The 22,575-nt window shown below is 65.0% G+C and overlaps 1 protein-coding gene across 1 annotated transcript; it reads right to left on the reverse strand.

The window, feature by feature from the left end:
* Positions 1–113: 113 nt before the first annotated feature.
* RBM28 (RNA binding motif protein 28) lies at positions 114–18,194 on the reverse strand. The gene is made up of 19 exons (XM_037889496.2): positions 17,984–18,194; positions 16,763–16,915; positions 16,027–16,121; positions 14,693–14,768; positions 13,874–13,966; positions 13,376–13,447; positions 12,286–12,418; positions 11,445–11,590; positions 9,297–9,375; positions 8,193–8,302; positions 6,368–6,441; positions 5,967–6,102; positions 4,873–4,937; positions 3,962–4,120; positions 2,846–2,995; positions 2,412–2,486; positions 1,517–1,902; positions 1,257–1,350; positions 114–471 (listed from the first exon to the last, which is right to left on the reverse strand). Exons 1-19 carry the CDS (start codon positions 18,099–18,101, stop codon positions 331–333), a joined length of 2,355 nt encoding a protein of 784 aa, XP_037745424.1. The 5' UTR covers positions 18,102–18,194; the 3' UTR covers positions 114–330.
* Positions 18,195–22,575: the final 4,381 nt, after the last annotated feature.

Here is a 22,575-nt window from a genome sequence, read left to right on the forward strand (position 1 = left end):
CGGGGGAGAAAAACACCCCGTTAGCTAGAGTCCCTGCCACGGGGGAGGCTGGGCCAGCTCCCCTCCCCACACCAGGGTGCCCCAGACGAGCAAAGATGAGACTTGGTTCTTCCCAGGTTAAAAAAAAAGATTTAAATTAATAAAAATCTGAGAAACCAACGGAAGAGGATGGGCCCCCCCAGCTGCAGGATGGCAGAGCTGGGTGGGGGAGGGTGCAGGGTGCGGGCACCGCCCGGCCCATGTGGATCTCCTTGCGGGGCACAGGCTGGCGCTGCTCTGTCACGTGACAGTCCCTGTGCTGGCAAGTCCCCCCCGGCGGCTCCTGGGTGCTCAGCTCTCGAACCACTTGCTCCTCTTTGCCCCGGGGGCACTCTGGGTGCTGCCCAGGATCTTCCGCTTGTACTGCTCCACCAGCTGGTCGAAGCGGGCCTCCGCCTGGCCCCCCGCCGACCTCTGCCTCTTCCCCGGTGCCTGCGAGGGACAGAGAGAGCGAGGCCTGGCTCAGTCCCGCTGCCTGCAGGGGAGCGCCAGCCTCCCGTACCGGGGGCAGAGGAGCCAGCGCCAGGGGCCGCAGATGTCACCTCGGGGCCACGTCCCCCACCAGCTGCGGGAGGGTCAGTTCCTGCGCCCAGCTGAGGAGGTGCCCAAGGGGCAATGGGTGCCCCTTGCATGGAGAGGTTCTGCGCCCCCACCCTCGGGGAGTGGTGCATGGGGGGGAGGGGGGAGTCCCAGGGACAGGCCCAGAAGGGTTAGCGGGGTGGGGAGGAAGGTGGTCCCCAGGAGCGTTGGGGATGTGGGGGGCAGAGGGCTGGAGCAGAGCAGGTGGGGCAAGGGGAGGGGGCTCCCGAGGTTTTGAGGAAGGAGGTTGGGTCCCTCGGTGATGGATGGGGCGCGCACTGCCCAAGGAACGGCCCGGCGGGCAGAGGAGGGTGGGCGCTGGGACAAGGGGTGGCAGGAGGGGGAGGTGGGCAGGGGGGCGTGTGGTGGGGGGTGATGTGCAGCGGGAGACGCAGCCAGGCCAAGGCACAACCTGGGCCAACCAGCGTCTCTCAGCACTCGCTGCGACGGGACGTGCTGGTGCCGGTGGGGAGGGGGCTCTGGGCGCCACCCCCATGAGTCCCACATGGCACCCGGCCCAGCCGTTTGCGGGAATCCAACCTCAGCCAGACACTTCCCCCCCCACTCCTGCTGCCGCAGCCCCCCCAAGATGAACAGGACCGTGCACCCCGGGTCTGCCCGGCCCGAACCCCGCTCACCTGTCTGGGTGCCACGCTCTGCTTCTCCTGCCGCCGCTGGCTGGCCTGGGCCTTCGGCTTCTTGGGCGCGGCTGGCTTGCCCCTGTCGCGCTTCCTGGGGTCAGAGCGGAGAGCGTGAGCGCCGGGGCGGGGACCGGAGCCGCACTGCGAGCGCTGGGCCCCCCCAGAGCCTGCTGTTCCCAGACCAGGGAGAGACAGACACCAACTCCCACGCGCACCCCCACCCGTGCACCTTTCCCCCCACCCGCCCCCACCCCTACCTGATCTTGGGCCCCCGGTGAGTCGGCAGCGTCAGAACCTTCCTACGCTTCTTCCCATCCGGCAGCTCCACCTGCTCCACCTCCGCCTTGGTCTGGAACCCAGCCCAGGGGGTGCCAGGCCCCGGCCCCTCGGCGCCCCGTTTCCTGGGGTTCTGCTGCCCCTGGGCGCCTGCGGCATCTTTCTGCCCCTTAGGACCCTGCGTCCTGGGGCCCCTCGGGTCCTTCTGCGCCTGGGGACCTGGGAGGTCTCCCTGCACCTTGGGGCCCCGCTTCCTGGGTTTCTTCTGCCCCTTGGGGCGCAGGGGCAGCTTCTGGGGCATCTCTGTAGACCCAGTCCCTCGGGGAGGTCCTTGCCCCTCTGCCGCTTGCTTCTGCCTCAACTTTTGCTGCACAAAACAGAAGGTCAGTGTCCCCTGCCGGCGCTCACGGGTCAGTCGGGGGATCCTGGCCCCAGCACTGCCAGGACCAGCTGCCAGGAGCCCCAAGGCCCCCCCACCCCCGTGCACGGCTGGCTGCCAGTGCCAGGCTGGGTGTGAGCTGCCAGCAATGCAGCAGGTACCGGTCACGCCAGGACGGATGAGCCAGTGCCCCGGGGGGGCTGCTCCCCACACCCTGACCCTGTGATGCCCGCCCTGACCCCACACCACTCAGCACACTCCCCCCACCACTGCCCTCCCCCGACCCCGTGACACCAGCCCTGCCCCTCCACCCACACTGCCCTCCCCCCAACCTGGCCCCGTAATGCCAGCCCCCACCCTGCGCCCTCCAGACAGCTGCATTTCCAAGGCAGCATAGACCCTGCCTGGGCCCCCGCGGGGCAGGGAACGTGCCCCCAGTCCGACTGGGGAGGGTACGTGCAGGATCCCAGCTCGGGGGGAGGAGACATGACACCTACCAGGCTGCGCTGGGCCCGCTGCTCCTTGAGCTTCAGCTTCCTGCAGTCCTCCAGCGAGAACTCCACAATGGGTCGCTATGGGGCAGAGCGGGCAGATCAGAGCCCCAGGCCCAGAGCCAGCGCCAGCCCGGTCATCGCACAGGGACAGGTACTGAGCAGGAAGTGCCCCCTGCCAGACACCCAGCACGGGCGCCTCACCGCCCCACAGCCAGCATGTTCCACCCCCACCCCACCGCGAGCGCGTCCCCCCCAGCCGGGACCCCCCAACCACCCTGCCTGGCACCCAGTGTGGGCACCTCACCACCCCACACGTGGCGCATTCCATCCCAGTCCTGCTCAGCTCTCTGGGCAGCGAGGCCCCCGGCCCGCACGGCCGGGGCTCAGCTCTCTGGGTGCAGGACCCAGCCCAAGCAGCCAGCCCACGCGGCACCCACCTTGTGCGGCCCGAAGAGGTGCGGGTTGTTGTTGGCGTGGCGCAGGGCGGCCAGCGCGTGCTCGTGCTTCTCGAACTCCACGAAGGCGTAGCCCAGAGACTGGCCCTGGCCCTTCCCTGCCGGGGCCGTCAGGTTCCGCATCACCCGGCACTGCAGAGACAAGAGAGATGCAGCCGGGACCTGCTGGGAGCCCCCGCGGCACACAGCCCATCCCACAAGCCCCCCGCTAACGCCCCCCTGTATGGGCCCACCAGCTGCCCTTTGGAGCTCCGATCTGACCTGGTCACCCTGGGGGGCTGAACAGATCAGGGGAGTCCCTCGCACTGGGACCCCTAGAGCAGCCCCACTCCAGCAGGCCTCCCAGGAGCCCCTCGGCGAACAGGAGGCTGGAGTTCGGAGCACGTCACCGCGTGGAACGCTCAGCCCAGCTGCAGCCCCGCAGCATGAGGGCCCCCGGGGGCTCCGCCGAACCTCGTCCACATGGGAAGGGACGTGCAATGGTGTCACTTCCCGTGTTCGGACTCCAACTGCCATGTGCTCATTTCCCTTGTGCCGCCTCCACGGCCACCGACCCGCTCTCAACGCGCCGCGGCGACAGCTCTGCACCCAGGCCTTCGGCTCCCCAGCACCGCTGCAGCGGGGTGCCCCTGGCCTGGTCACCCCTCTGCTCTGGGGCGCCCGCCAGTATCAACGCTGCTGGTGGATGCACCCGGGGTCTGTGCGTGGGCACCACGAGGCATGTGCCAAGCGGCTCAGACCGGCACGCGCAGCCCCCAAACCAATCGGTCCCTCGGCGTAAACCCCACCAGGGCCCCGCTCCAGGACGAGGGCTGAGCTAGCAGCTAACTGCAGTTCCCCCAGCCAACACCTGGTGTCACCAGTGACCCGCCTGGCAGAGGCCGATAAGGGCAGGGTGGACAGACCCCCTGCCCTGCCCCACCCCACTGCATGGAGCTGGCTCAGCCCCCCCGTACACCCCCAGGCAGATCTCCATTCCACCCCGGATAGCCTCCCAAACCAGATCCCTGCCCCCCCATAATTCCCCAGCTTAGGAGCCAGCCCAGCCGGCTGCCTCCAGCCACCTCCCCATCCCCATCCCCCCCAGCGGGGACTCACCTCCTTGATGCGCAGGCCCGGTCCCCCGCCGGCGGCACGCAGCAGAAGCTGCCGGAGCTGCTGGTCGTCCAGGGCCTTGGGCAGGTTGTGGACGCAGAGCCGCGTGCGCGACACGAAGATGTTCTGGTCCTTCAGCTTCTGGCGTTTCAGCTCCTCAAACTGGGAGGGGGCAGGTGCCGGGAGGGGGTTACGGCCCGGGCCCAGCACAGCGCCCCCCGGCGCAGCCACAGAGCCTGGCCCTCCCCTGCCAGGCGCTGCAGCCAGGGGACAGAGGGCCCTGGCACAATGGGCCGGGGAAGGGAGACCTGGGCTCCCTCCCACCCATGGCCGAGTGCCATCCGGGACAGCCCCAGGGACAGGCAGCGATGGCGTGAGCCATGCCACAGAGCAGCCACGTGCCATGGCCCAGCCAGGTCTGCCGCCCCCATAAGACTGCAGCGTTCTGCCTGCGAGACCCCGCTGGCCCAGTGCCCCAGCCCCCCAGCCCCATGCACAATGTGGCGGCCCCCGTGCCCTCCTGCCACCAGCCAGCACGCCAGGCAGCTCTCCTCCTGTGGGCACTCTGTGCCTTACCGACGCCAGCCCAGCGCCCCAGCCCCATGCACGCCATGGGGGCCCTGTGCCCTCCTGATGCCAGCCAGCATTCCAGGCGGCTCTCCTCCTGGGGGCACCCTGTGCCTTACCGACGCCAGCCCAGCGCCCCAGCCCCATGCACGCCATGGGGGCCCCAAGCCCTCCTGATGCCAGCCAGCATTCCAGGCGGCTCTCCTCCTGCGGGCACCCTGTGCCGTCCTGCTGCCAGGTGGCTCTTCCCAAGCAAAGCCTGTGCCTGCTGTATCTCCCCTGGGAGCAGGCAGCCTGCCCAGCGTAGGTCCCCAAGCCCACTGGCAAGGATGCCCCCGCCCACTCACCCGTGCTCTCTTGGCCATGTCAGTCGTGCTCACGCCCTCGGCGGCCTGGGTGCCGGCCCGGATCACTGCGAGGAGAGGGAGAGGCATTAGGGCTGTCCCAGGGACTGACCGGGGCCCCACGCTCAGCGCCCGGCACCACCCCTGCCCCACAGCGAGGAGTTACGTGTGCTGACGGGGCCCACTGGGGGCGCCATGGAGAGAGAGGCAGCGGAGGTAGGGACGCAGACTCCTGCCAACTAGGAGCTGGGTGGCAACAAGGAGAAACTGGATCTTTTCTGCTCTCTGGCTTCTGAGGAGCAAAGATTCCGACCCCTATGAGATGCCCACTCTGCTTGGCGTGGGTCAGCCCTAGAGGACACAGGGAGCGGCTTAGCACCTTTTGAAATCGGAGAGGGGAACTCACTGGGGCGTGTGTGTTCCCTGTTTTCAACCTCGTCACTCCCTTTCCCTAGCTACTAATCCTCCAGTCCGTGTGTTACAGGGGCCGTCTTTGGCCTGGGGGAAGAGACTGGCTCTTTGGGCCTGGGAGGAAGCTGAATATTGCTGTGATGATTGGCGGAAGGGACCAGCAATCACCTAGCCCAGCTCCCCGGAGGGGCAGACCGGCAGGAGGGCCCCGGGGGACTGTCTAGGACCCCGTGGTTGGACTGTTCTTGTGCTTGTTCCTGCAGGGTGAAATCTAATCACAGAACACGCTGAGAGTTGGGGCACCGGGCCTGGGTTCGGACAGTCTGCCCTGAGCTCGGCTCTCCTGGACTGGAGTCGCTCCAGACCGTGGGACAGCCAGTTCGCCGCAGCACTGCACGAACCGGCCCCGGCCAGCCAGGGCGCTGGGGGGATGGAGTACAGGGGCAGGCGTCCCCCGTGGGGTGCTGGGAGTGTTCACAATTGGGATGCAGGGTGCTAGGCTGGGGAGGAGGAGATGCAGCAGCGGGGTAGGAATGCGGAGGGGTCCCGGGGCCCTGCCACTAGGAGGCAGTAAAGAGGGTTTCCCAGGGAGGCGGGCAGCAGAGGAGGAGCTGCGGGGAGAAGGGACCTGTCTGGCATCTCCAGCGGGCAGCAATGCCCGTCACCCCAGAGCCAGGGTAACTCACAGCCTTCCCGAGCCAGGTACAGGTTGCGGGTGCCCGTCGGCTTCTTCACCTTCTGGGCTCGCAGCTTCTGGGCCTCGTCGCGGCTCACGGCCAGGTCCAGGTGCAGCTGGCGCCCGCCCAGCCGCAGTCCCCCACCCTGCGAGGGAGCCAGACAGCGAATGAGATGCTGGGGACGCGGTAGCGTGGGGCAGCCAGGCCCCAAGGCTGCCAGGGAGGAGGAGAGAAGTCTGTCTTCCTCCTCCCCCCCACGGAGGATGCACCAAGGGGCGTTCAGAGCCACGTGCACCCCTATGGATGATACGGGGGGTGGGTGGGGGCAGGGCTCTCCCCAATCCCAGCCATGTCAGATGTGGGCCCACTGGAGTGCCAATGGTCTCGTGACTCCCCTGAGCCCCACTCACCTCACTGTCATCCTGAGCAGCCTCAAGGCACTTCTGGGTGGCTTCCTGGGTGGTGAACTGGGCGAAGGCGCAGCCTGGAAAGAGACGAGAGGGTGAGATCCCGGCTGTGCGCGGACCAGGGCAGCCAGGAACCGGTGCCAGGCACAGCCTGTCCCACCAGCACCTCCATGGAGGGACCTACGGGTCCCACCCCCCGGCACTGCTGTAAGGATCAGGCCTTTGTCTGTAGCCATATTGTGAGGCCTAAAGCCTAAGGCCGCCCTCTGCAGCCAGATTAAAAGAGCAGCCGAACAGCAGCCATTAGCTGAGAAGCAGGAAGTCACATCCGCACATTCCATCTAAAACACATTAAAACAATGTAATATCTGGCTGGTAAGAAGGAGACCCCGTCCTAACGGCCCCCACTATCCCGAGATAAAGACACAGATCTTAAGATGGTGAAAGAAAACTTAGCTGGATAGCGTCTGCCTGTCAAGAACTCACTTATCAATAGTTGTGCTTGTGAAACCCTCATTTCTTTATTGTTTTGTCATTATGGTCCCCACTTCCCTATCATTTATCTGTATGGTCTCTGTCTGGTTCTTTGATTGTTTCTGTCTGCTGAGTAATTAATTTTGCTAGGTGTAAATTAACTAAGGTGGTGGGATCAGATTGGTTAAAGAATTTTTGTTACACTACGTTAGGATTGGTTAGTAACATTTCAGTACGATGATTGGTCAAGGGACAGTGAAGCAGGACTCATATTTCACTATATAAACTGGGGTCCAAGAGGAAGTTCTTTGGAACCGACTCCAGGACATGGCCCCAAGATCAGAGCTGCCAGACCTCAACACCATGCCAACCACACGGTGCAGAAACTGGAGTCCCCCAGATGGACCTGATCCTGACTGGCCATCAAGAAAAGTTCATCTGTCTTATTGGGAGTGGTGAGGACTGTATGTGTAGCGTTTGCCGACTGGTTTTGGTGATTGTTAATAAATAGCGGTTATGTAGGATAGTCCTGTGTAAGGCTCTTTCACTGGTGAAAAACCCTCTAAACCCGCAAAAGATTCAGCCCTGGAGTCCACAGGGACAGTGGCGTAGCTAGGTGGAGCGAACAGGGGCAGCAGACCCACTTGTACCCACCGCCGCGGGGCCGGAGCGCACACAAAGGCCCCTGCCGCCGCGGGGCCGGAGCGCTATCGGGTGAGCAAACATTTTAAAAGGTGCCTATGCGTTAAAAAGGCACCGCTTATGCCCAGAGGGGGAGCGGCTGCTCCCCCAGCTCCGCTACTGCACAGGGAAAGGGTGTTTGCCCGGAGCCCACGGAGTAGAGCCCGGAGCCCACGGAGGAGTAAAGTTAGGTGATTTTCGCCTGGAGTCTTTAGGAACTGGGTACGGGTGGGTGCCCTTGAGCGTGTGAGTAACAGAATCTTGTGCGGGTAACATTGCGCACTCCCCTGCTTTCCAGCACGCGCCCCCTGGCAATGCGCACTCCCCTGCTCCCCATCCCCCAGACCTCCCCTGCCCCACTCCCTGCACTGCACAGCCCCTGCCTCCCAGCACACACCTCCCCAGTCCCTCCCGCTGGCTCCCTGCCTGCCTGGGGCACACGGGAGGCCAGCAGGGGTGTGGCTGCAGTAGAGGCCTGAGGCCTCGATGACGCCGAGCAGCAGCCCGGGCAGGGGCACTGCAGCAGCTAACCCCAGCTACGCGCCTGGCTGGGGCCCTGGCAGCAACCATGGGGGTGGGGTGGCTGTTCCCTGGGGCTGACTCCAGGCTACTCAATATTGCGGTGGGATCCAGGGCCCTGGCGGGGTCTCCCCTGGCCCGAGGCAGGTGTTACCTCTGGAATGCTCCGTGTCCGGGTGCAGGACGATGCGGACGTACTTGAGGTCCCCAAACCGCTCCAGCATCTCGCCCAGCTCCTCCTCCTCCGTGTCGAAGGCCAGGTTCCTGCCGGGTCACCACGCCGTGAGGCCTTGCCTCTGCCTGCGGCTCCCCCAGCAGGACCCAACGCCCACCACTGACCCGGCCACCCACGTGGCCCCCAGTAGCCTCAGAGGAGATGGTGGCAGCCAACTGCACTGCACGCCCAGGCCCAGCCCTGCCCTCTGCCAGGGGCTCTCCAGGCAGGGGGTCTAAGCACCCCCTACCCCACAGACACCCCCTAAGAAGGGGAGAGGAGCCACTGACTGTTTCCAACAGCAGGGTGTGGGGGGGAGGGGAGGGTCCCGCAGCACATGGGATGTGTTGGAGGGGTCCCTCGGCTCAGAGAGGGGCGCAGTGGGTGGAGAGGAGTGTCCCGTGGCAGGGAGGGTCCCGCGGCAGGGATGGAGCCCAGGCAGGGTGGCAGGGTTAGCGTGCCCAGCCCCAGCGCAGGGAGGACGGCTGCAGAGCCCAAGTCTGATGGGCAGAGCACGGCTCACTCCACACTCCTGCCGCAGGGCCAAGGAAATGCGATCGGAGCTGGAGAGAACAGCTACCATGGAGGAATGAGAGACGGCGTCAAGGCCACAATCCCGGCTGCTTCCTCTCCACAGGCAGGGAGTGGAGTGGGGGCGCTGTCTACACACTATGGAGCAGAAAGTCTGCAGGGCAACTCCCATCAGCCAGCCCGGGGTAAAGCAGAGTGCTCTGGGGAGGCGGGTAGGACTCATGGTACCAGCTCAAGGGCAGGGGGAACTGTGGCAGGGTCATCCCGCCACGAGCTCCGGGCCAAGCACCCCACTATTCTCTGGGAAAGAGCACGCCACCAAAGTTAGCCAGTGCCCTCCCCATCTCCCCACTCTGGTATCCTCACACTTCCCAGCAGCAGACAGCTTTCCCTGCCTCTCAGAGGCCTGTGCGCCCCCTGCCCAGAGCTCCGGCAGTCAGAGCACTCGTGGCAGGGATGGAGCCCAGGCAGTGTGGCAGGGTCACTAACGGTCACCGACGGTCACTAACCCACCTGACAAAGACAGTCCTCCCCTCGGCGACGTCGGACGGCCGCTTCGGGCCCTTCTTCCTCTTCCCGGCCACGTCGACGTCTAGAACAAAGCCAGGCAGAGTCCTGGGCACAGGGCAGGGGACACCCAGGGCAGCTGCTTCTTCCCACCCCTACTGCAATCCCGCCAGCCACGCAGCCACCGCCCGGGGCACACGATCGCCCCTGATGAGCTCAGCACCCAGGCCCCAGACTGGGCGGGGGACCGGCTGGGCTCTCCACCCCCCCCGCTAGTCGCTGGGGTGTGACAGCGCGGGAGGGTCCCGGCGAAACCTTCCCACTCACTAACGCAGCATCTCAGCGTTGGGGATGACAGAGGTGTTAAAGGGGAAGGAGATATTAACCACGGCAAGGGCTAAGCGCCCTGTGCACTACCCCCTGGGTCACCCAGGGAGCCAGCAGCACAACCAGGAACAGAACCCAGAGCCCCAGTCTGTGACCCAGGGACCCCTGTATGCCACCCGCAGAGGGCACAGGGGACCCACACAGTTTTACAGGGACCCCATGGCCAGATACAGACACATTAAGTCCCCAAAGGGCAGCACACGAGGCCTGTGTCGAGAAAGGCGCTGGACGGGCTTCGGGGGGAGTTGTGCTCTGTGCGACACACAAGTGTCCCGGCTCTAGAACCCCTGGGATAATTTGATCTGACACGTGACTGCTGGTTCCCAATATTCCCACCTGCTGCCGCTTGCCCCTCTCCTCTGGGCTGTTTCCGCTATCATCCTAGCGAAGCGCCACGAGGGACACCAAATGCTGGGCTGTCCTGGTCCCTGGGGAGCAGCAGATCTGGGAATGCTGTGAGTGGCCAGACCAGGAGCTGGGCACTGCAGGGAACTGGGGCTGCCTTTGGCTAAGCTGCAGAGGGACAGCGAGCCTAGCAGGGTGTGACGAAGCGGGACTGTTCTTAATGTTTCCTCTGAATAGTGTGGGGGTGCCTCAGTTTCCCCTAGGCAGTTCTTAAGTCTCTAGGGGGTGGGGTAAGGGTGTATGATCCTTGCAGAGCCCTAGAGGGCAGGTGTGTGCAGGGATCTGGACACAGAGAATGGCCGACACCCTGTTTCCTGGCCACTGATGGCCTGGCCCTTCCCCCCTGCAAGGTGAGAGCTAAAGGGTTGGAGAACAAAGGAATCCGGTGCCCTCCTGGCCCTGGAAAGGGACAGAGCCCAGAGGAGGAGGGGCTGGAGCGGGAGTCGGTTGGGGCTGGCTGGGGACGTGGAGTGAAGTGCAGACGGGGTTGTCTGGCTCACTACCCCCCAAAATGGACCCAGCTGAGGGGTCCTGTTCTCTGCCCCTACAAGCTCTGTGTTCGACCATGTTCCTGTTGTCTAACAAACCTTCTGTTTTACGGGCTGGCTGAGAGTCACGCCTGACTGTGGAGTTGGGGTGCAGGACCCTCTGGCTTCCCCAGGAGCCCTGCCTGAGCGGACTTGCTGTGGGAAGCGCACGGAGGGGCAGAGGAGGCTGAATGCTCCGAGGTCAGACCCAGGAGGGTGGAAGCTGTGTGAGCTGTGTGTCCTGCAGACAGGCTGCTCCCAGAGAGGAGACTTCCCCAGAGTCCTGACTGGCTCCATGGAGTTCCAGAGCATGGCCCGGGGACTCCGTGACACTCGGAGCTGACCCGCGGCAGGCACAGACGAGGCTCCTGCACACTAAGGTCAGGGGGAAGCGAGGCACCTCCCAGTCCTGGGTACCCCCAGGACACCTCATGGAGGCCAGTCCAGAGCCCTGCTTGCCCAGGGTCGCCCTCCAGGTTCCCAGTTCAACGCTGGCCAGGCTGCTCGAGGGACGGTGGCTCCCATGTAGCAGCTGCTCCGTGACCCACGTGACACCCCCCCGAGTCCAAGCTGGCTGGGACCCCACATCCCATTGCCCCCACGTGCGTGTTCCCGTCACTGCTACGACTCACTGCACAGAGGGTCCGGGCTCCTTGCACAACTGGGGCGATTCCTGGTGCGTGGGGTCAAGCCATGGGGCATGCACACAGGGCCCGGGCTGGCATGCAGCCCACTCCCAGCGGGGGGGCAGCCCCAGGGGACCCCAGCTCCTTTGTCCTCGCCAGCAGCCGGGCTGGTTCCGAGCAAAGCGCCCCAGTATGGTAACAGAACAAACCTTCATCGTCCTCCTCGGAGCCCACGGTGCTCTCGTCTGAGCCCTCGGGCTCTTCCCTCTCCGCCTCGCTCCCCTCCTCTGCAGCCTCGCCGGCCTCCTCCTCCTCGCTGCTGTCTGCAGGGGCGGCCGCCGTGCCCTTCCCGAGCCTGCAATAGCGAGAGCCAGGGGCTGAGCAGCCGGGAGAGCCGCCAGCCCAGCCGGGAAGGAGCAGAGCTGGGAGGGCAGGACATGCTGGCTGGGGAGCACAGCTGACAAACAGCCCCATACCGGGGGGGGCCTGGGGTCCCAGAGGCCCAGCTGCTGCTAGCGGAGCATCCAGGATCCTACGACGTGGCAAACCCTCGAGCAAAGAACAGGGGCGAGAGACAAAAATGGAGGGGACATTACAACACCACAGGGAGAGCCCAGCCCGGCCATCGCCGTGGGAACCACGCCCGGCCCCACAGAGTCCAAGTGTCTCCATCAAAGAGTTTAAGGGGAGACGTGATGAGCGGAAACCATCTTGGAGGAAAGAGTTAGAAGGCGCCCGGGGGGGAGGGGGGAAGCAACCACAGGAAGCGAGCCCCCAGCAGCTCTGCAAACAACAGGGTCTGGAGTCAAGGGTGCAGCCTCCCAGGAGCTGCCAACGGGGACGTGCCTACAGGGCCAGAAAGCAGCCCTGGCTCCCAGAGCTGTGCTGCGCCGTGACACGCTGCCCGGGGGCCATGCCCTGGTCACACAGGTGGCTGACGGGCCACATAGAGGTGTGGTGTCAGCGCTGATGAGGCTCCCCATGGAGACACCCCAAGATCCAGCCAGCCGCACCCTTTGCAGCCCAGGAACAGGTCTGTCACTCACTCACCGTCCCGGCACCCGCGAGCTGGACGGCTCCTCCGATCCCAGCACTTCACCTTCCTCTTCGCCCTCCTCCTCGCTGGCGTTCTCGGAGCCCGAGTCCTGATGTTGGGCTTGGCTGGGCTTCTCCTCCTTGCCCCCTGAGGTGAGAATGGCCAAGGGAGATGAGCCAGTGTCATGCGGGAGGGGCAGCCCCCCCCTCCGGGTTTCGTTACACTCACTTCCCCCAGGATGGTCACAGAGCTGCTGCGGCTAACAAATGCAGAGGAAGAGCCACACGTGGCAGGGGAGAGAAATCCAGCCAGGAACGAGACGCTTCCTTCCCCGTGTCACACAGCTGCACACGCACTCAGGGACACAACACACCCTCCCACACACACAGGTGGCAGGGAAGGGTAACTGCCCTGTGGTACCGATGGGAAACCGAGGCAGGGTCACCCGGCAGCTGTGGCAGAGCCGGGAATAGACCCCAGCTCTCCTGAGCCCCAGGCCAGCGCTCTAACCACTGGGCACCCTCTCCCTGAGCCGCAGACCAGAACAGCCTGCAAGCCCTGGGTTCTGTCCAGAATGCCAGGCCAGCGTCATTCGGCTCACACGTGGTGTGGTACTGGTGAAGAGATGGGGTAGGGGAGGCCCAGGGCAGTGGGGTCAGCCAGGCAGGACAGCTCAGTGCCCCAGCTTTGGGCTCAGGAGCCTCAGGGGTGTTTCAGAGGTGATCAGGTGCACTGCTCCCTCTGAGTGCGGGGGCCCCGGGGGTCCAGAGCGAGTGGACTCCCTGAGGGGGCCCACGGTGAGACAGGCGTGGGGAAGACTCAGAGGTACGGTCCCAAAGGGCCTAACCCTGGAGAGAGCGCAGCCTTCACGGAAAGCTGTCACACTGAAGCGGGTTCCTCCCAGGGACCGTATGGAGATGAGAGAGCCCGGGGCCTGAGAGTCCATGACAGTAACCAACCAGCCAGCACCCCACAGCCATGTCATGCAGCAGGGAGTTCCACATGCCTGTGAAAAGCAGCCGCCCTGCGAGCGGCCCATCCCAGCGCTCCCACCCAGCCAGGGCAGCTGTGCTGCCAACGCCCAGACAGCCGCAGGTCACTCACCGGAGGGAGGTCCTGCCTGCGTAGCTCGGTACTTATCCTTGGCCACCGCCCAGTCCACGGCCACCGTGCGCCCTGCAGGAGACAAGGAGAGCTGCCAGGAGAGCCAGGCCCCAGCTCGCTGGGTGAGCGGCGCTGAGACGGGCTAACCCAGCCAGAGGGTTACGCTGGGGGGCAGTAGAGCTGAGCCCAGGGGACGGTGCCAGGAGGAGCCTTCGGTACTCGCCCGCCGGAGCCAAGCGCAGGACGTGCCCACTGAACCGAGCCGCAGCTCCAGGGCAGAGGAGCGGTTTGGCAGTTCCACAGAGCCGCTGCCTCGGCTTTCCTTCAGGGCTGATGACAGCTGGGCTCTGATGAACCCCGGGAGGCCAGCGCAAGACACTGCAGTGGGACAAACCGCGGGCGCCTCTCCCGGAACCCCAACGCCGCAGGTGATCTCTGGAGGTGCCCGGTGCCCAGGTCTTGCACAGCGGGGCAGGCCAGGGACAAGGGGGTGCTCACCTTTGATCTCCTTCATGTTCATCCCTTTCAGGGCCTTCCCCGCTTGCAGGATGTTCTTGAACTGAACAAAGGCAAAGCCCCGCATCTTCCCGTCTGCAAGAGACCAAGGGGATCGGTCCGGCATTGAGCAGGGGGTGGGACGAGATGACTCCTGAGGTCCCTTCCAGCCCTGAGATTCTGTGATTCTGAGGCTCAGAGTGCACCAGGCCCAGGAGGGCGGGGAACCCAGGGCTCAGCTATCCCCTCCAGGACACGCTCAGGGGGTGCCCCAGAAGCTCGGTCTACTCCAGGACTAAACCCCAGGGGTGCTGGGAGGGCACGGACAGAGTCCAGCCTAGCAGCCCCCAACCTGGCATGCCCCAGCCCCCCTCCCCCCTATTCCTGCTTCTTGTTTAGCATGTGCAAGGATCCTGTGGTAGAAACACTGCTGCCTGGGACACAGACACAAGCCCCGGGGAACAGCCCTCACCAAGCCGTGGATGACACAGGAGCTAACAAGAAGGCAGCGCGATCAAGCAGCCAGGCTGCTGCGCTGGGAATCCGAGAGCTGGGGTCTCTTCCTGCTACCTTGCAGTGCCCTGGAGCAAGGCGCTCCCCATCTGTAACATGGGGTCTCACTTGGAAAGGGCTTTACCAACAGGCCTGGCGTCTAAGATACCAATGGCAGGGATGATCACATGCCGGCTCTGACGTTTGGCACCCAAACGAGCGACCTGAGCCCCCAGAGGCCCCCAGCAAAGGCAGCTTGGCCGATGGCTCTGACTTTCCCCACGTGGAGCACATAGGCTCCCCTGTCGCTGGCAGCCGGCTAAGCCCTACCTGCTTTCCTGGGAATGTTAACCTCCAGCACAGCTCCAAAGGGAGAGAACAGAGCCTTCAGGTCATCATCTGAGCACTGGGGAGAACAAGGAGGGGTCAGACCGATGAGGAAGCAGGAGCAACGCAGCTGGAGGCCTCACCCCAAACACGGGCAGCTGGGCTGAGCGAGGAGGGTTAAAAGCCTCCTCCTGCCAGGTAAATAAAACTTCTGAGCTCACCATGAACAGAGGCCAGTGTAGTGCTCTGCTCTGCCAGCTTTGAGCCTCACTCCATGGGGTGATGGGCTATGAGGGCCAAGCAGCACTGTGGGCAGCCCCCTAGGAAGGGACAGTGCCCTTCGTGCCCACTGGGGGTGTGACAAAGTGAGACTGTTCTTAATGTTTCCTCTGAATACTGTAGGAGTGCCTCAGTTTCCCCTAGACATTTCTTAAGTCTCTAGGGGGTGGGATAAGGGGGTGTAATTGTCGCAGAGCAAAGGGCCAGTGTACATAAATGGCCGATGCTCTGTCTCCTGGCAACTGATGGCCTGGCCCTTCCCCGCTGCAAGGTGAGAGCTAAAGGGTTGGAGTACTAAGAAATGAGGTGCCCTCCTGGCCAGGGACAGGGACAAAGCCCAGAGGAGGAGGGGGTGGAGGGTGAGTCAGTTTGGGGCTAGCTGGAGATGTGGAGTGAAGTGCAGACGTGGTTGTCTGGCTCACTGCCCCCCAGAATGGACCCGGCTGAGGGGTCCTATTCTCTGTACCTACAAGCTCTGTGTTAGACCGTGTTTGTGTCATCTAACAAACCTCCATTTTACTGGCTGGCTGAGAGTCACGTCTGACTGCGGAACTGGGGGGCACGACCCTCTGGCTTCCCCAGGACCCTGCCTAGGCGGACTCACTGTGGGAAGCGCACGGAGGGGCAGAGGATGCTGAATGCTCCGAGGTCAGACCCAGGAAGGTGGAAGCTGTGTGAGCTGTGTGTCCTGCAGACAGGCTGCTCACAGAGATGAGACTTCCCCAGAGTCCTGCCTGGCTTCGTAGGGAGCAGTTCCAGGGCCAGCCCGGGGACTCCGTGACAGGGATTATCCATGAACGGCTCGGCTGGGCTCTGAAGCCAGTTCCACCCCACGCCAGTAGAAAGGCAGCGACAGTGCCAGGTTATAAACCCCAGAACCCTCCAGAAGCAACTCCCAGCACGTGCTACCTCCCGCCTCATTTCATTGCTCTGCTGTAGTTATGTGCCAGACACAGACAGCATTAGAGATGCCGCATGTCCGAGCCCTGGGCTGCGATCTCGCCTCGCAGAGTCCCCTGGCATGCTGTAGGGCCAGTGACCCTGCTCACTGCTCCTACCTTAAAGCTCAGGTTGCGGATGATCAGCCTGGCTTTCTTGGGGGCCCCTTTCGGCTTTTTCGGCTTCTGCTCTTCTGGAGGGATCTCCGAGGCGTCTAATGAACAGAGAGCGGCGCAAGTGAGCACGGTAGTGCAGGGCCTGCCTGCTACGGGGCTGCGTTCTCACGCAGCTCCCTTCAACCACGTGTATCTGCAGACACGAGTTACAGAACCCAGGGCAGTCTCTGGACATAGCAGGGGGAGAACCCTGTGCCCTGATCAACATCCACCCCACTCTTCCCCCCAGCCTAGGGGCCCTGGACAACCCAGCCACGGACCGGTCAGAGATCACAACGAATGACACAGCAACCATGGGATGAGGGGTTTCTTCCCCAGCTGCCCTAGGACACTCAGGCCGCCCTTGGCTGGCCTGCACGCCGTGGGAGCTGGGGAGGAGCTCTCGGCAGACAGGTGCCCACGTCACAAAGGACACCAGCACAATGGGGACTAACTGGCCCGGTGTGGGGGCTGAGCTCCGTCCCCCTCCAGGGCAGAGCTGAGACACATAGTGTGGGGGGCTCGCACAGACACCGCCAGCAGCGCCCCCACACCGTGGGCAGAGAGAAGAGTCTGTCTCCAGCACCGTGGAGCCAGCACCCACGCCAACAGGTGCCAAGCTTCCAGACAGCAGTTTGCTTTGCAACGCCAGGGTCCGCGCTGCCATCACAACGACAGAGCCAGGCTGTTCCCGACTCACCTGGCTGCCGCTTCTTCTTCTCTCTCAGCTTCTTTTTCGCAACATCCACCTTGATCTCATGGCCCTCGAAGGTGGTGACCTCCCTGAGGGCTCGCTGGGCATCCTCCAGCAGGGAGAACGTGACGTAGCCAAACCCACGGCAGGTCTCACTGCCTGCAAGAGAAGAGCAGCGTGACCAGCACCCGACCAGGCTCTGCCAAGGGCCCCTGGGGGCGGGCGGGGGGCTCTGGGTGTTCCAGGGCACCAGGCTTCGCAGTGCGGAGACCCCTTAGCAGGAAAGCTGCTGAAAGCCCTTTTCTGCTAGGACGTGTCCAAGCTTCTTCCTGAACCCCCCAGCCCCGACCCTTAGGGTTGGCCATGGCATGCTGCCTAGCAGCCACAGAGGAACAAGAGAGAAGGTATGGGGTGTGGGGGCTGCGACAGGGTCTCCCCAGGGCCAAGGATCCACTCCCCTCCCCTCCCTGCCCGAAACAACTCCCAGAGACTCCAGGTGAGGAGATCTAGAGACTCGCCTTCTCCCCCCCTCCCCTGAGGTCTTCCAGGTGCAGCCCCCTGCACCCCCCGCAACTCCAGGCCTCCCCCGCTCGCCCCCCCAGGCCAGATTTCCCACTTCCCCATCAGGAGAACTGGGCTCTTTCCCTGCCACAACTGGGGGCCCCAAGACCCGGTCCCCTGCCTTGCTCCCTGGGGACCCCAGCTCTCCCTGCCCCGAGCTCAGCCTGTTCCCTCGCCCATCCCACCCCCAGGGGACACATGGCTCCTGCTTCCCCCCAGCCTGCTCCCCCCGCCCCCAGACCATAGCTCCAGCTGCCCCCCCCCGCTCCTCCAGACCCCCCTCCCCATGACTCCCCCCCATCCAGACTCCCCGGCACCCTCCCTCCCTGCTCCTGCTCCTCCCTCCCGCTCCTCCAGACCCCTCCCTGCCGTGGCTCCTGCCCCCTCCGGACTCCCCCCCCAACATGGCTCCTGCTCCCCCCCCCGCTGCTCCAGGCCCCCCCCCATGGCTCCTGCTCCCCCCCATGGTTCCTGCTCCCCCCCCCCGCTCCTCCAGCCCCCCCATGGTTCCTGCTCCCCACCCCCCCACTCCAGGCTTCCTCGCGCCTGCCCCATGGCTCCTGCCCCCCCCGATCCAGGCCCCCCCGCGCCTGCCCCATGGCTCCTGCCCCCCCCGATCCAGGCCCCCCCGCGCCTGCCCCAGGGCTCTTGCCCCCCCCGTCCCACCTTTGTGGGTCACGACGAAGCAGCGCTTGAGCGGGCCGAGCTGGCCGAAGAGCTGCTCCAGGCCGGGGCCGCGGGCCGAGGCGGGCAGGCCGCGCACCAGCAGGGTCAGGCCGGCCATGGCCCGGGCTCCGCGCCGCTCAGCGCCCGCCCCGCACGTGCCGCCCGCTGGGCGCCGCCATCTTGGCCGAGTGCGGCCGCGACACGGCTCCGGCCGGGAACGCGGGGCCGCCGCGGGGTTCCGGGCCGGGGGCGGGGCCCGGGGAGGGGGCGGGGCCGGGGGCGGGGCCCAGCGCGGGGGCGGGGCAGCCCTGCCTTTCGGTGTGTGAATTTACTGGTGAACTTTGACCCTGACCTCCCATAAGGGGGGGGGGCTTCCCTGAAAGGGCCCCAAAACAGGTTGGACCCAAAATACTGGCCCCCCCCGTTACCCATTAGTTAATGGTAACGATCTCGTGACTTTAAAGCCCATCGAGGGGACCCCTGGGCGTGCAGGAGGGGCTGGGGACCCCTGGACAAGGGGCCGGGGGGGCGCAGGAGGGGGGCTGGGGCTGGGGACCCCTGGGCATGGGGCCAGGGGCGCGGGAGGGGGTGAGGGGGCTGGGGACCCCTGGGCACGGGGGGGCAAGGGGGCTGGGGACCCCTGGGCACGGGGCTGGGGGCGCGGGAGGGGGTGAGGGGGCTGGGGACCCCTGGCACCAGGGGGCGCGGGAGGGGGGCTGGGGACCCCTGGGCACGGGGCCAGGGGGGCACAGGAGGGGGGCTGGGGCTGGGGACCCCTGGGCACGGGGCCGGGAGCGCAGGAGGGGGTGAGGGGGCTGGGGCCCAGGCCAGCAGCAGCGGGTGGAGCGGAAAGGGGCAGGGCTGGGAGAAGACCCCCAGGGGATGTGAACAGCCCCCTGGCTGGGGAGAGAGGGCCGTCGTGCCCAGGTGTTTGCAGGACTGGGGCTCTGCCGGGTGCTGCCCTCCCCACCCCCTTTGCCAAGGTGCTGGCTGAGCTGGGATTTATACAATGCGGCCTCTAATTTGGAGTGACTCCAGTTTGGGGGCCGACCGGGAGACCCCCAGAGCCTGATTTTGACAGGCCAAGAACACACACATTCCCAGGGACGTCAGCTGGAAACCAGGCCCCCGGTGCCTGAAGTGAGGCCCCCACACCTCAAAGCGCCCAGCGTGCAGGCCCGATATGAGACCCTCGCTCCAGCCTGATCCCCCGCCCCCGGCCCCCGGCTGAGCGCCTGGCTCGGGCTGCCCTGGATGGGGAAGCTGCTGCTGCCCCGCAGGCTAGAGCACGTTCTCTCCGGGACCCCGAGGAAGCACCACTCCATGGCAGTGCCCAGTTCCAGGGTGGGAGGACGGGTCCTCTCCTTTCAGCATCTCCCCTCTCGCCCTGGGGACAAAGTGGCTCCTGATCCAATGGCCCGTGTTGTCCCTTGGCTTCTTTTTCCAGCTTGTCAGCCCCAAACCCATAGCTGGCAAGAGCCGGAACATGGGCTTTGTCTTCTGTCCTTGCGAGGGGGCAGCGGGCTCCTTTGGGGGTTCTGTCTTCCGGAGGCGGTTTTTGTCCTAGGGTTCCCAGCGGGCCAGGAGGGCCAGATCTGCCAGGGTCACAGGCCCTGCCTGCTCCCGTGATGTGGCCCAGGACACATGCAGCTCCCGGGCTGGGGCCCCTCGTGGTGGGGTTGGGGCTGCGCAGGGGGTGTTGCTGGCCCAGCCGCTGATCTCTACCTCCCCTCTGGGGACAAGGCTCGGAGACCCTGGGAGCAGAGACCCGCTGCCCAGACCTGCCGGCAGCAGAAAGCGGAGCTGCCCTGTCTGGACGGAGGGAGGGTGCTCCCCTGGTCGCTGAAGCAATGGCTGCTGTGCCCGGTAGAGGGCAGCACGGCCCCAGCCAGGGGTCTGCAGCTGTAGGAGGGAGCAGAGCACCCATAGCCCTTTGCACCCTGGAAGCAGCTGCCCCCACAAGCTGTCGCTAGCCCCCCCGGGCCTCTCGGCACCAGCCCAGGCAAATCCCAGCCCCAGATGTAGAGTCCTGACCCAGCGCACGGTGGCCAGTTGGAACGGGGGGATCCCGGGCCAGCCCAGGGTTCATCCACCCGCCAGGGGTCAGAGGGGGGAAAGAACTGGCCTCAGCCTGAGGGACTCCTTCCTCGGCCTCTCTTGGGGGCCAGTGGATGTGACACCTGCTGAGCTGAGACCCAGCAAACTCGTTGCCCTGAAGCGTCATTGGGTTGGAAGGGGAACCAAAGTCCCCACCCCGACCCTGATGGCAGAAAGTCCCAGCAGCTCCGGGGCCTTGGCACTGGGACAGAGCCAGCTCCCAGCAGGGCATCCTGGCCCCGGGTGAGTTTGTGGAGCTCGTGGGCACGGGATGAGGGGCTCGTACACCTGCCTCCCCGCCCCTCCCAGGGGAGGCCACAGGCCCTTCCACCTGCAGACCTAGGTCCTGGCTCCAGATCGCAGAGAAGTCCTGGCACCGCTCTCTGGGACTCAGAGGCCATTTATCTGGCCTCCTCCCCGATTCTCCCCAGCCCCGTCGCCCCCCTCCCTGGCCGGCTGTCCCATCGCGCCCTGTCAGCCCTTGGATGGATTTTCTCCCTGAGCCTGGGACACTTGGGGGTGCGCTCGGCGGCCCCGGGAATGGAGTGTGCCCGGCACGACCTGCAAAGGGACAGGGGGCTGCGCTGGCTGGGAGAGGAGAGCTTGCGTTGCCGGTGGCTGGCGGCGTGCGGGCTGACCCCTGGCAGGCCCAGACATGGCTCCCTGGTGCGAAGGGCAGGTCGCAGCGAGCTGCCCCCACCCTGGGTGCCTGGGCAGGCTGCGCAGGGAGGCTGGGCCGGAGCCCGGGAAGGAAGGGCAGCAGAAATGCTGTTTCCCACTTCAGTAGATGGGGGGAGGGGAAATGACTTCACAGCACCCTCCCTGGCTTCCTTGTAGTGAGCCCTGCCGTCCGTCCTCCCTCCCTCCATCCCCACAGACCATCCCTCCAACCTCCTCCATCCACAGCCAGCATCCATCCATCCCAGCGTCCCTCCATCCTGCCCCATTGTTCCTCCCAGCCCGTACACACCCACCATCCCATATGCACCCAGCGTCCCTCCCTCCCTCCCCATAGACACCCAGCGTCCCTCCCTCCATCCCCATAGTCCCTGCATCCCCACGGACCATCCCTCCAACCTCCTCCAGCCATAGCCAGCATCCACCCATCCCAGCGTCCCTCCATCCCTCCCCATAGACACCCAGCGTCCCTCCCTCCACCCCCAACCACACCCACCATCCATCCAATACACACCCAGCATCCCTCCCCATAGACACACGTCCCTCCATCCATCCCATAAACCCCCACCACCCCTCCTTCCATCCCCACACCCGTTCCATCGTCTCTCTGTGCCCATTTCCTTGATTTCGAAATGCTGGACCCTGCAAACTGGCAGCATGTGGCTCCCCCTACTGGTAGCTGATTTCAGCCTCTATCCCGGGATGGGGCGGGGGAGGAGATTTTGGTGCCATCTCTCGGGTGTCTCACTCTTTAGGGTCTTGGCTCAGTGCTGTGCCCGGGTGAGCCTGCTGTTGGAGCAGCCGGGTAGTGGGCTGCCCCAGGCTGTCTCTGCTGGCCTGGCTCCAGAATCACAGGCTGGCTCTGGAGTCAAGCAGGGCTTTTGGCTGGGTGTGTCCCTGGATGGAGACCCAGGGACCACAGGGTGTCACAGTGATGTTTGAGGGCTGCTTGTCTCTCTTAGCCAGGGCTGGGCAGTGCACCGGGTGCTTTGCTGTGGGGCTGGGCATTGGGAGCCCATCACGGTGCTGTCAGGTTAATGAAAGCAGCAGCAGGGTGCATTGGCAGGCCTGTGATGCAGGTCGGTCGGGATCCAGTTGAGGCCCCTTGGCTTGTCACTGGGAGCACAAGCGAGTCCCTGGGTCCCAGGCCGAAAGGGAAAGTGCAGGAGAATTTCCAGGCCATGAATATGAACGCCCTGCCAGGCAATTTACTGCTGACCTTCCCCGCAGCACAGACCTAGTTTGCTCATTTCATTTCTAATTGCCATGCTTCCTCGTTAGTCCCAGCAGCGTCGCTCAGCCTGGAGGCACAGCTGCAAATCCCCCGCCCTCCCCCACCCCGTGCAAGGAGCGAAGGGCTTTTACCCTGCTCAGCGCAGGGCTCTGCACCCAGCGTATGGGCCGGGGCTGATCCCTTCTCAATGGCACAGCCGTGCTGGCCACCGGCCTGTCCTGGGGCCTGCCGGGGGCTCATCTCTCTCCCCCACAGCCTGCGTTTGCTGCGGGAAAACCCCTCTGTGCAGTTTGAGAACATGAGAGCGGCCAGGCTGGCCCAGCTAGCCCAGCGTCCTGTCTGCCAGCAGCGGTGGGTGGGGTGGACACACTCGCCCTGCGTGTTCCTCTCCTCCCACAGACCCTCAGCCTGCCCCTCGTGGCGCCGATGGGGACACTCGGCTGTGCCAGCGACGGGCCTGGCTAGCCAGCGTGACTCATGCAGGAGGGCCAAGCGCTGGGCAGCTCCCGGGGCACCCTGCCCCCCAGTGTCGCCCCTGGATCTCCAAAGGCAGCAGGCATTTGCCCACAGCTGCCACCCGGGG

This window comes from Chelonia mydas, chromosome 1 (genome assembly GCF_015237465.2).
Source record: "Chelonia mydas isolate rCheMyd1 chromosome 1, rCheMyd1.pri.v2, whole genome shotgun sequence".
Classification (NCBI taxonomy): domain Eukaryota; kingdom Metazoa; phylum Chordata; order Testudines; family Cheloniidae; genus Chelonia; species Chelonia mydas.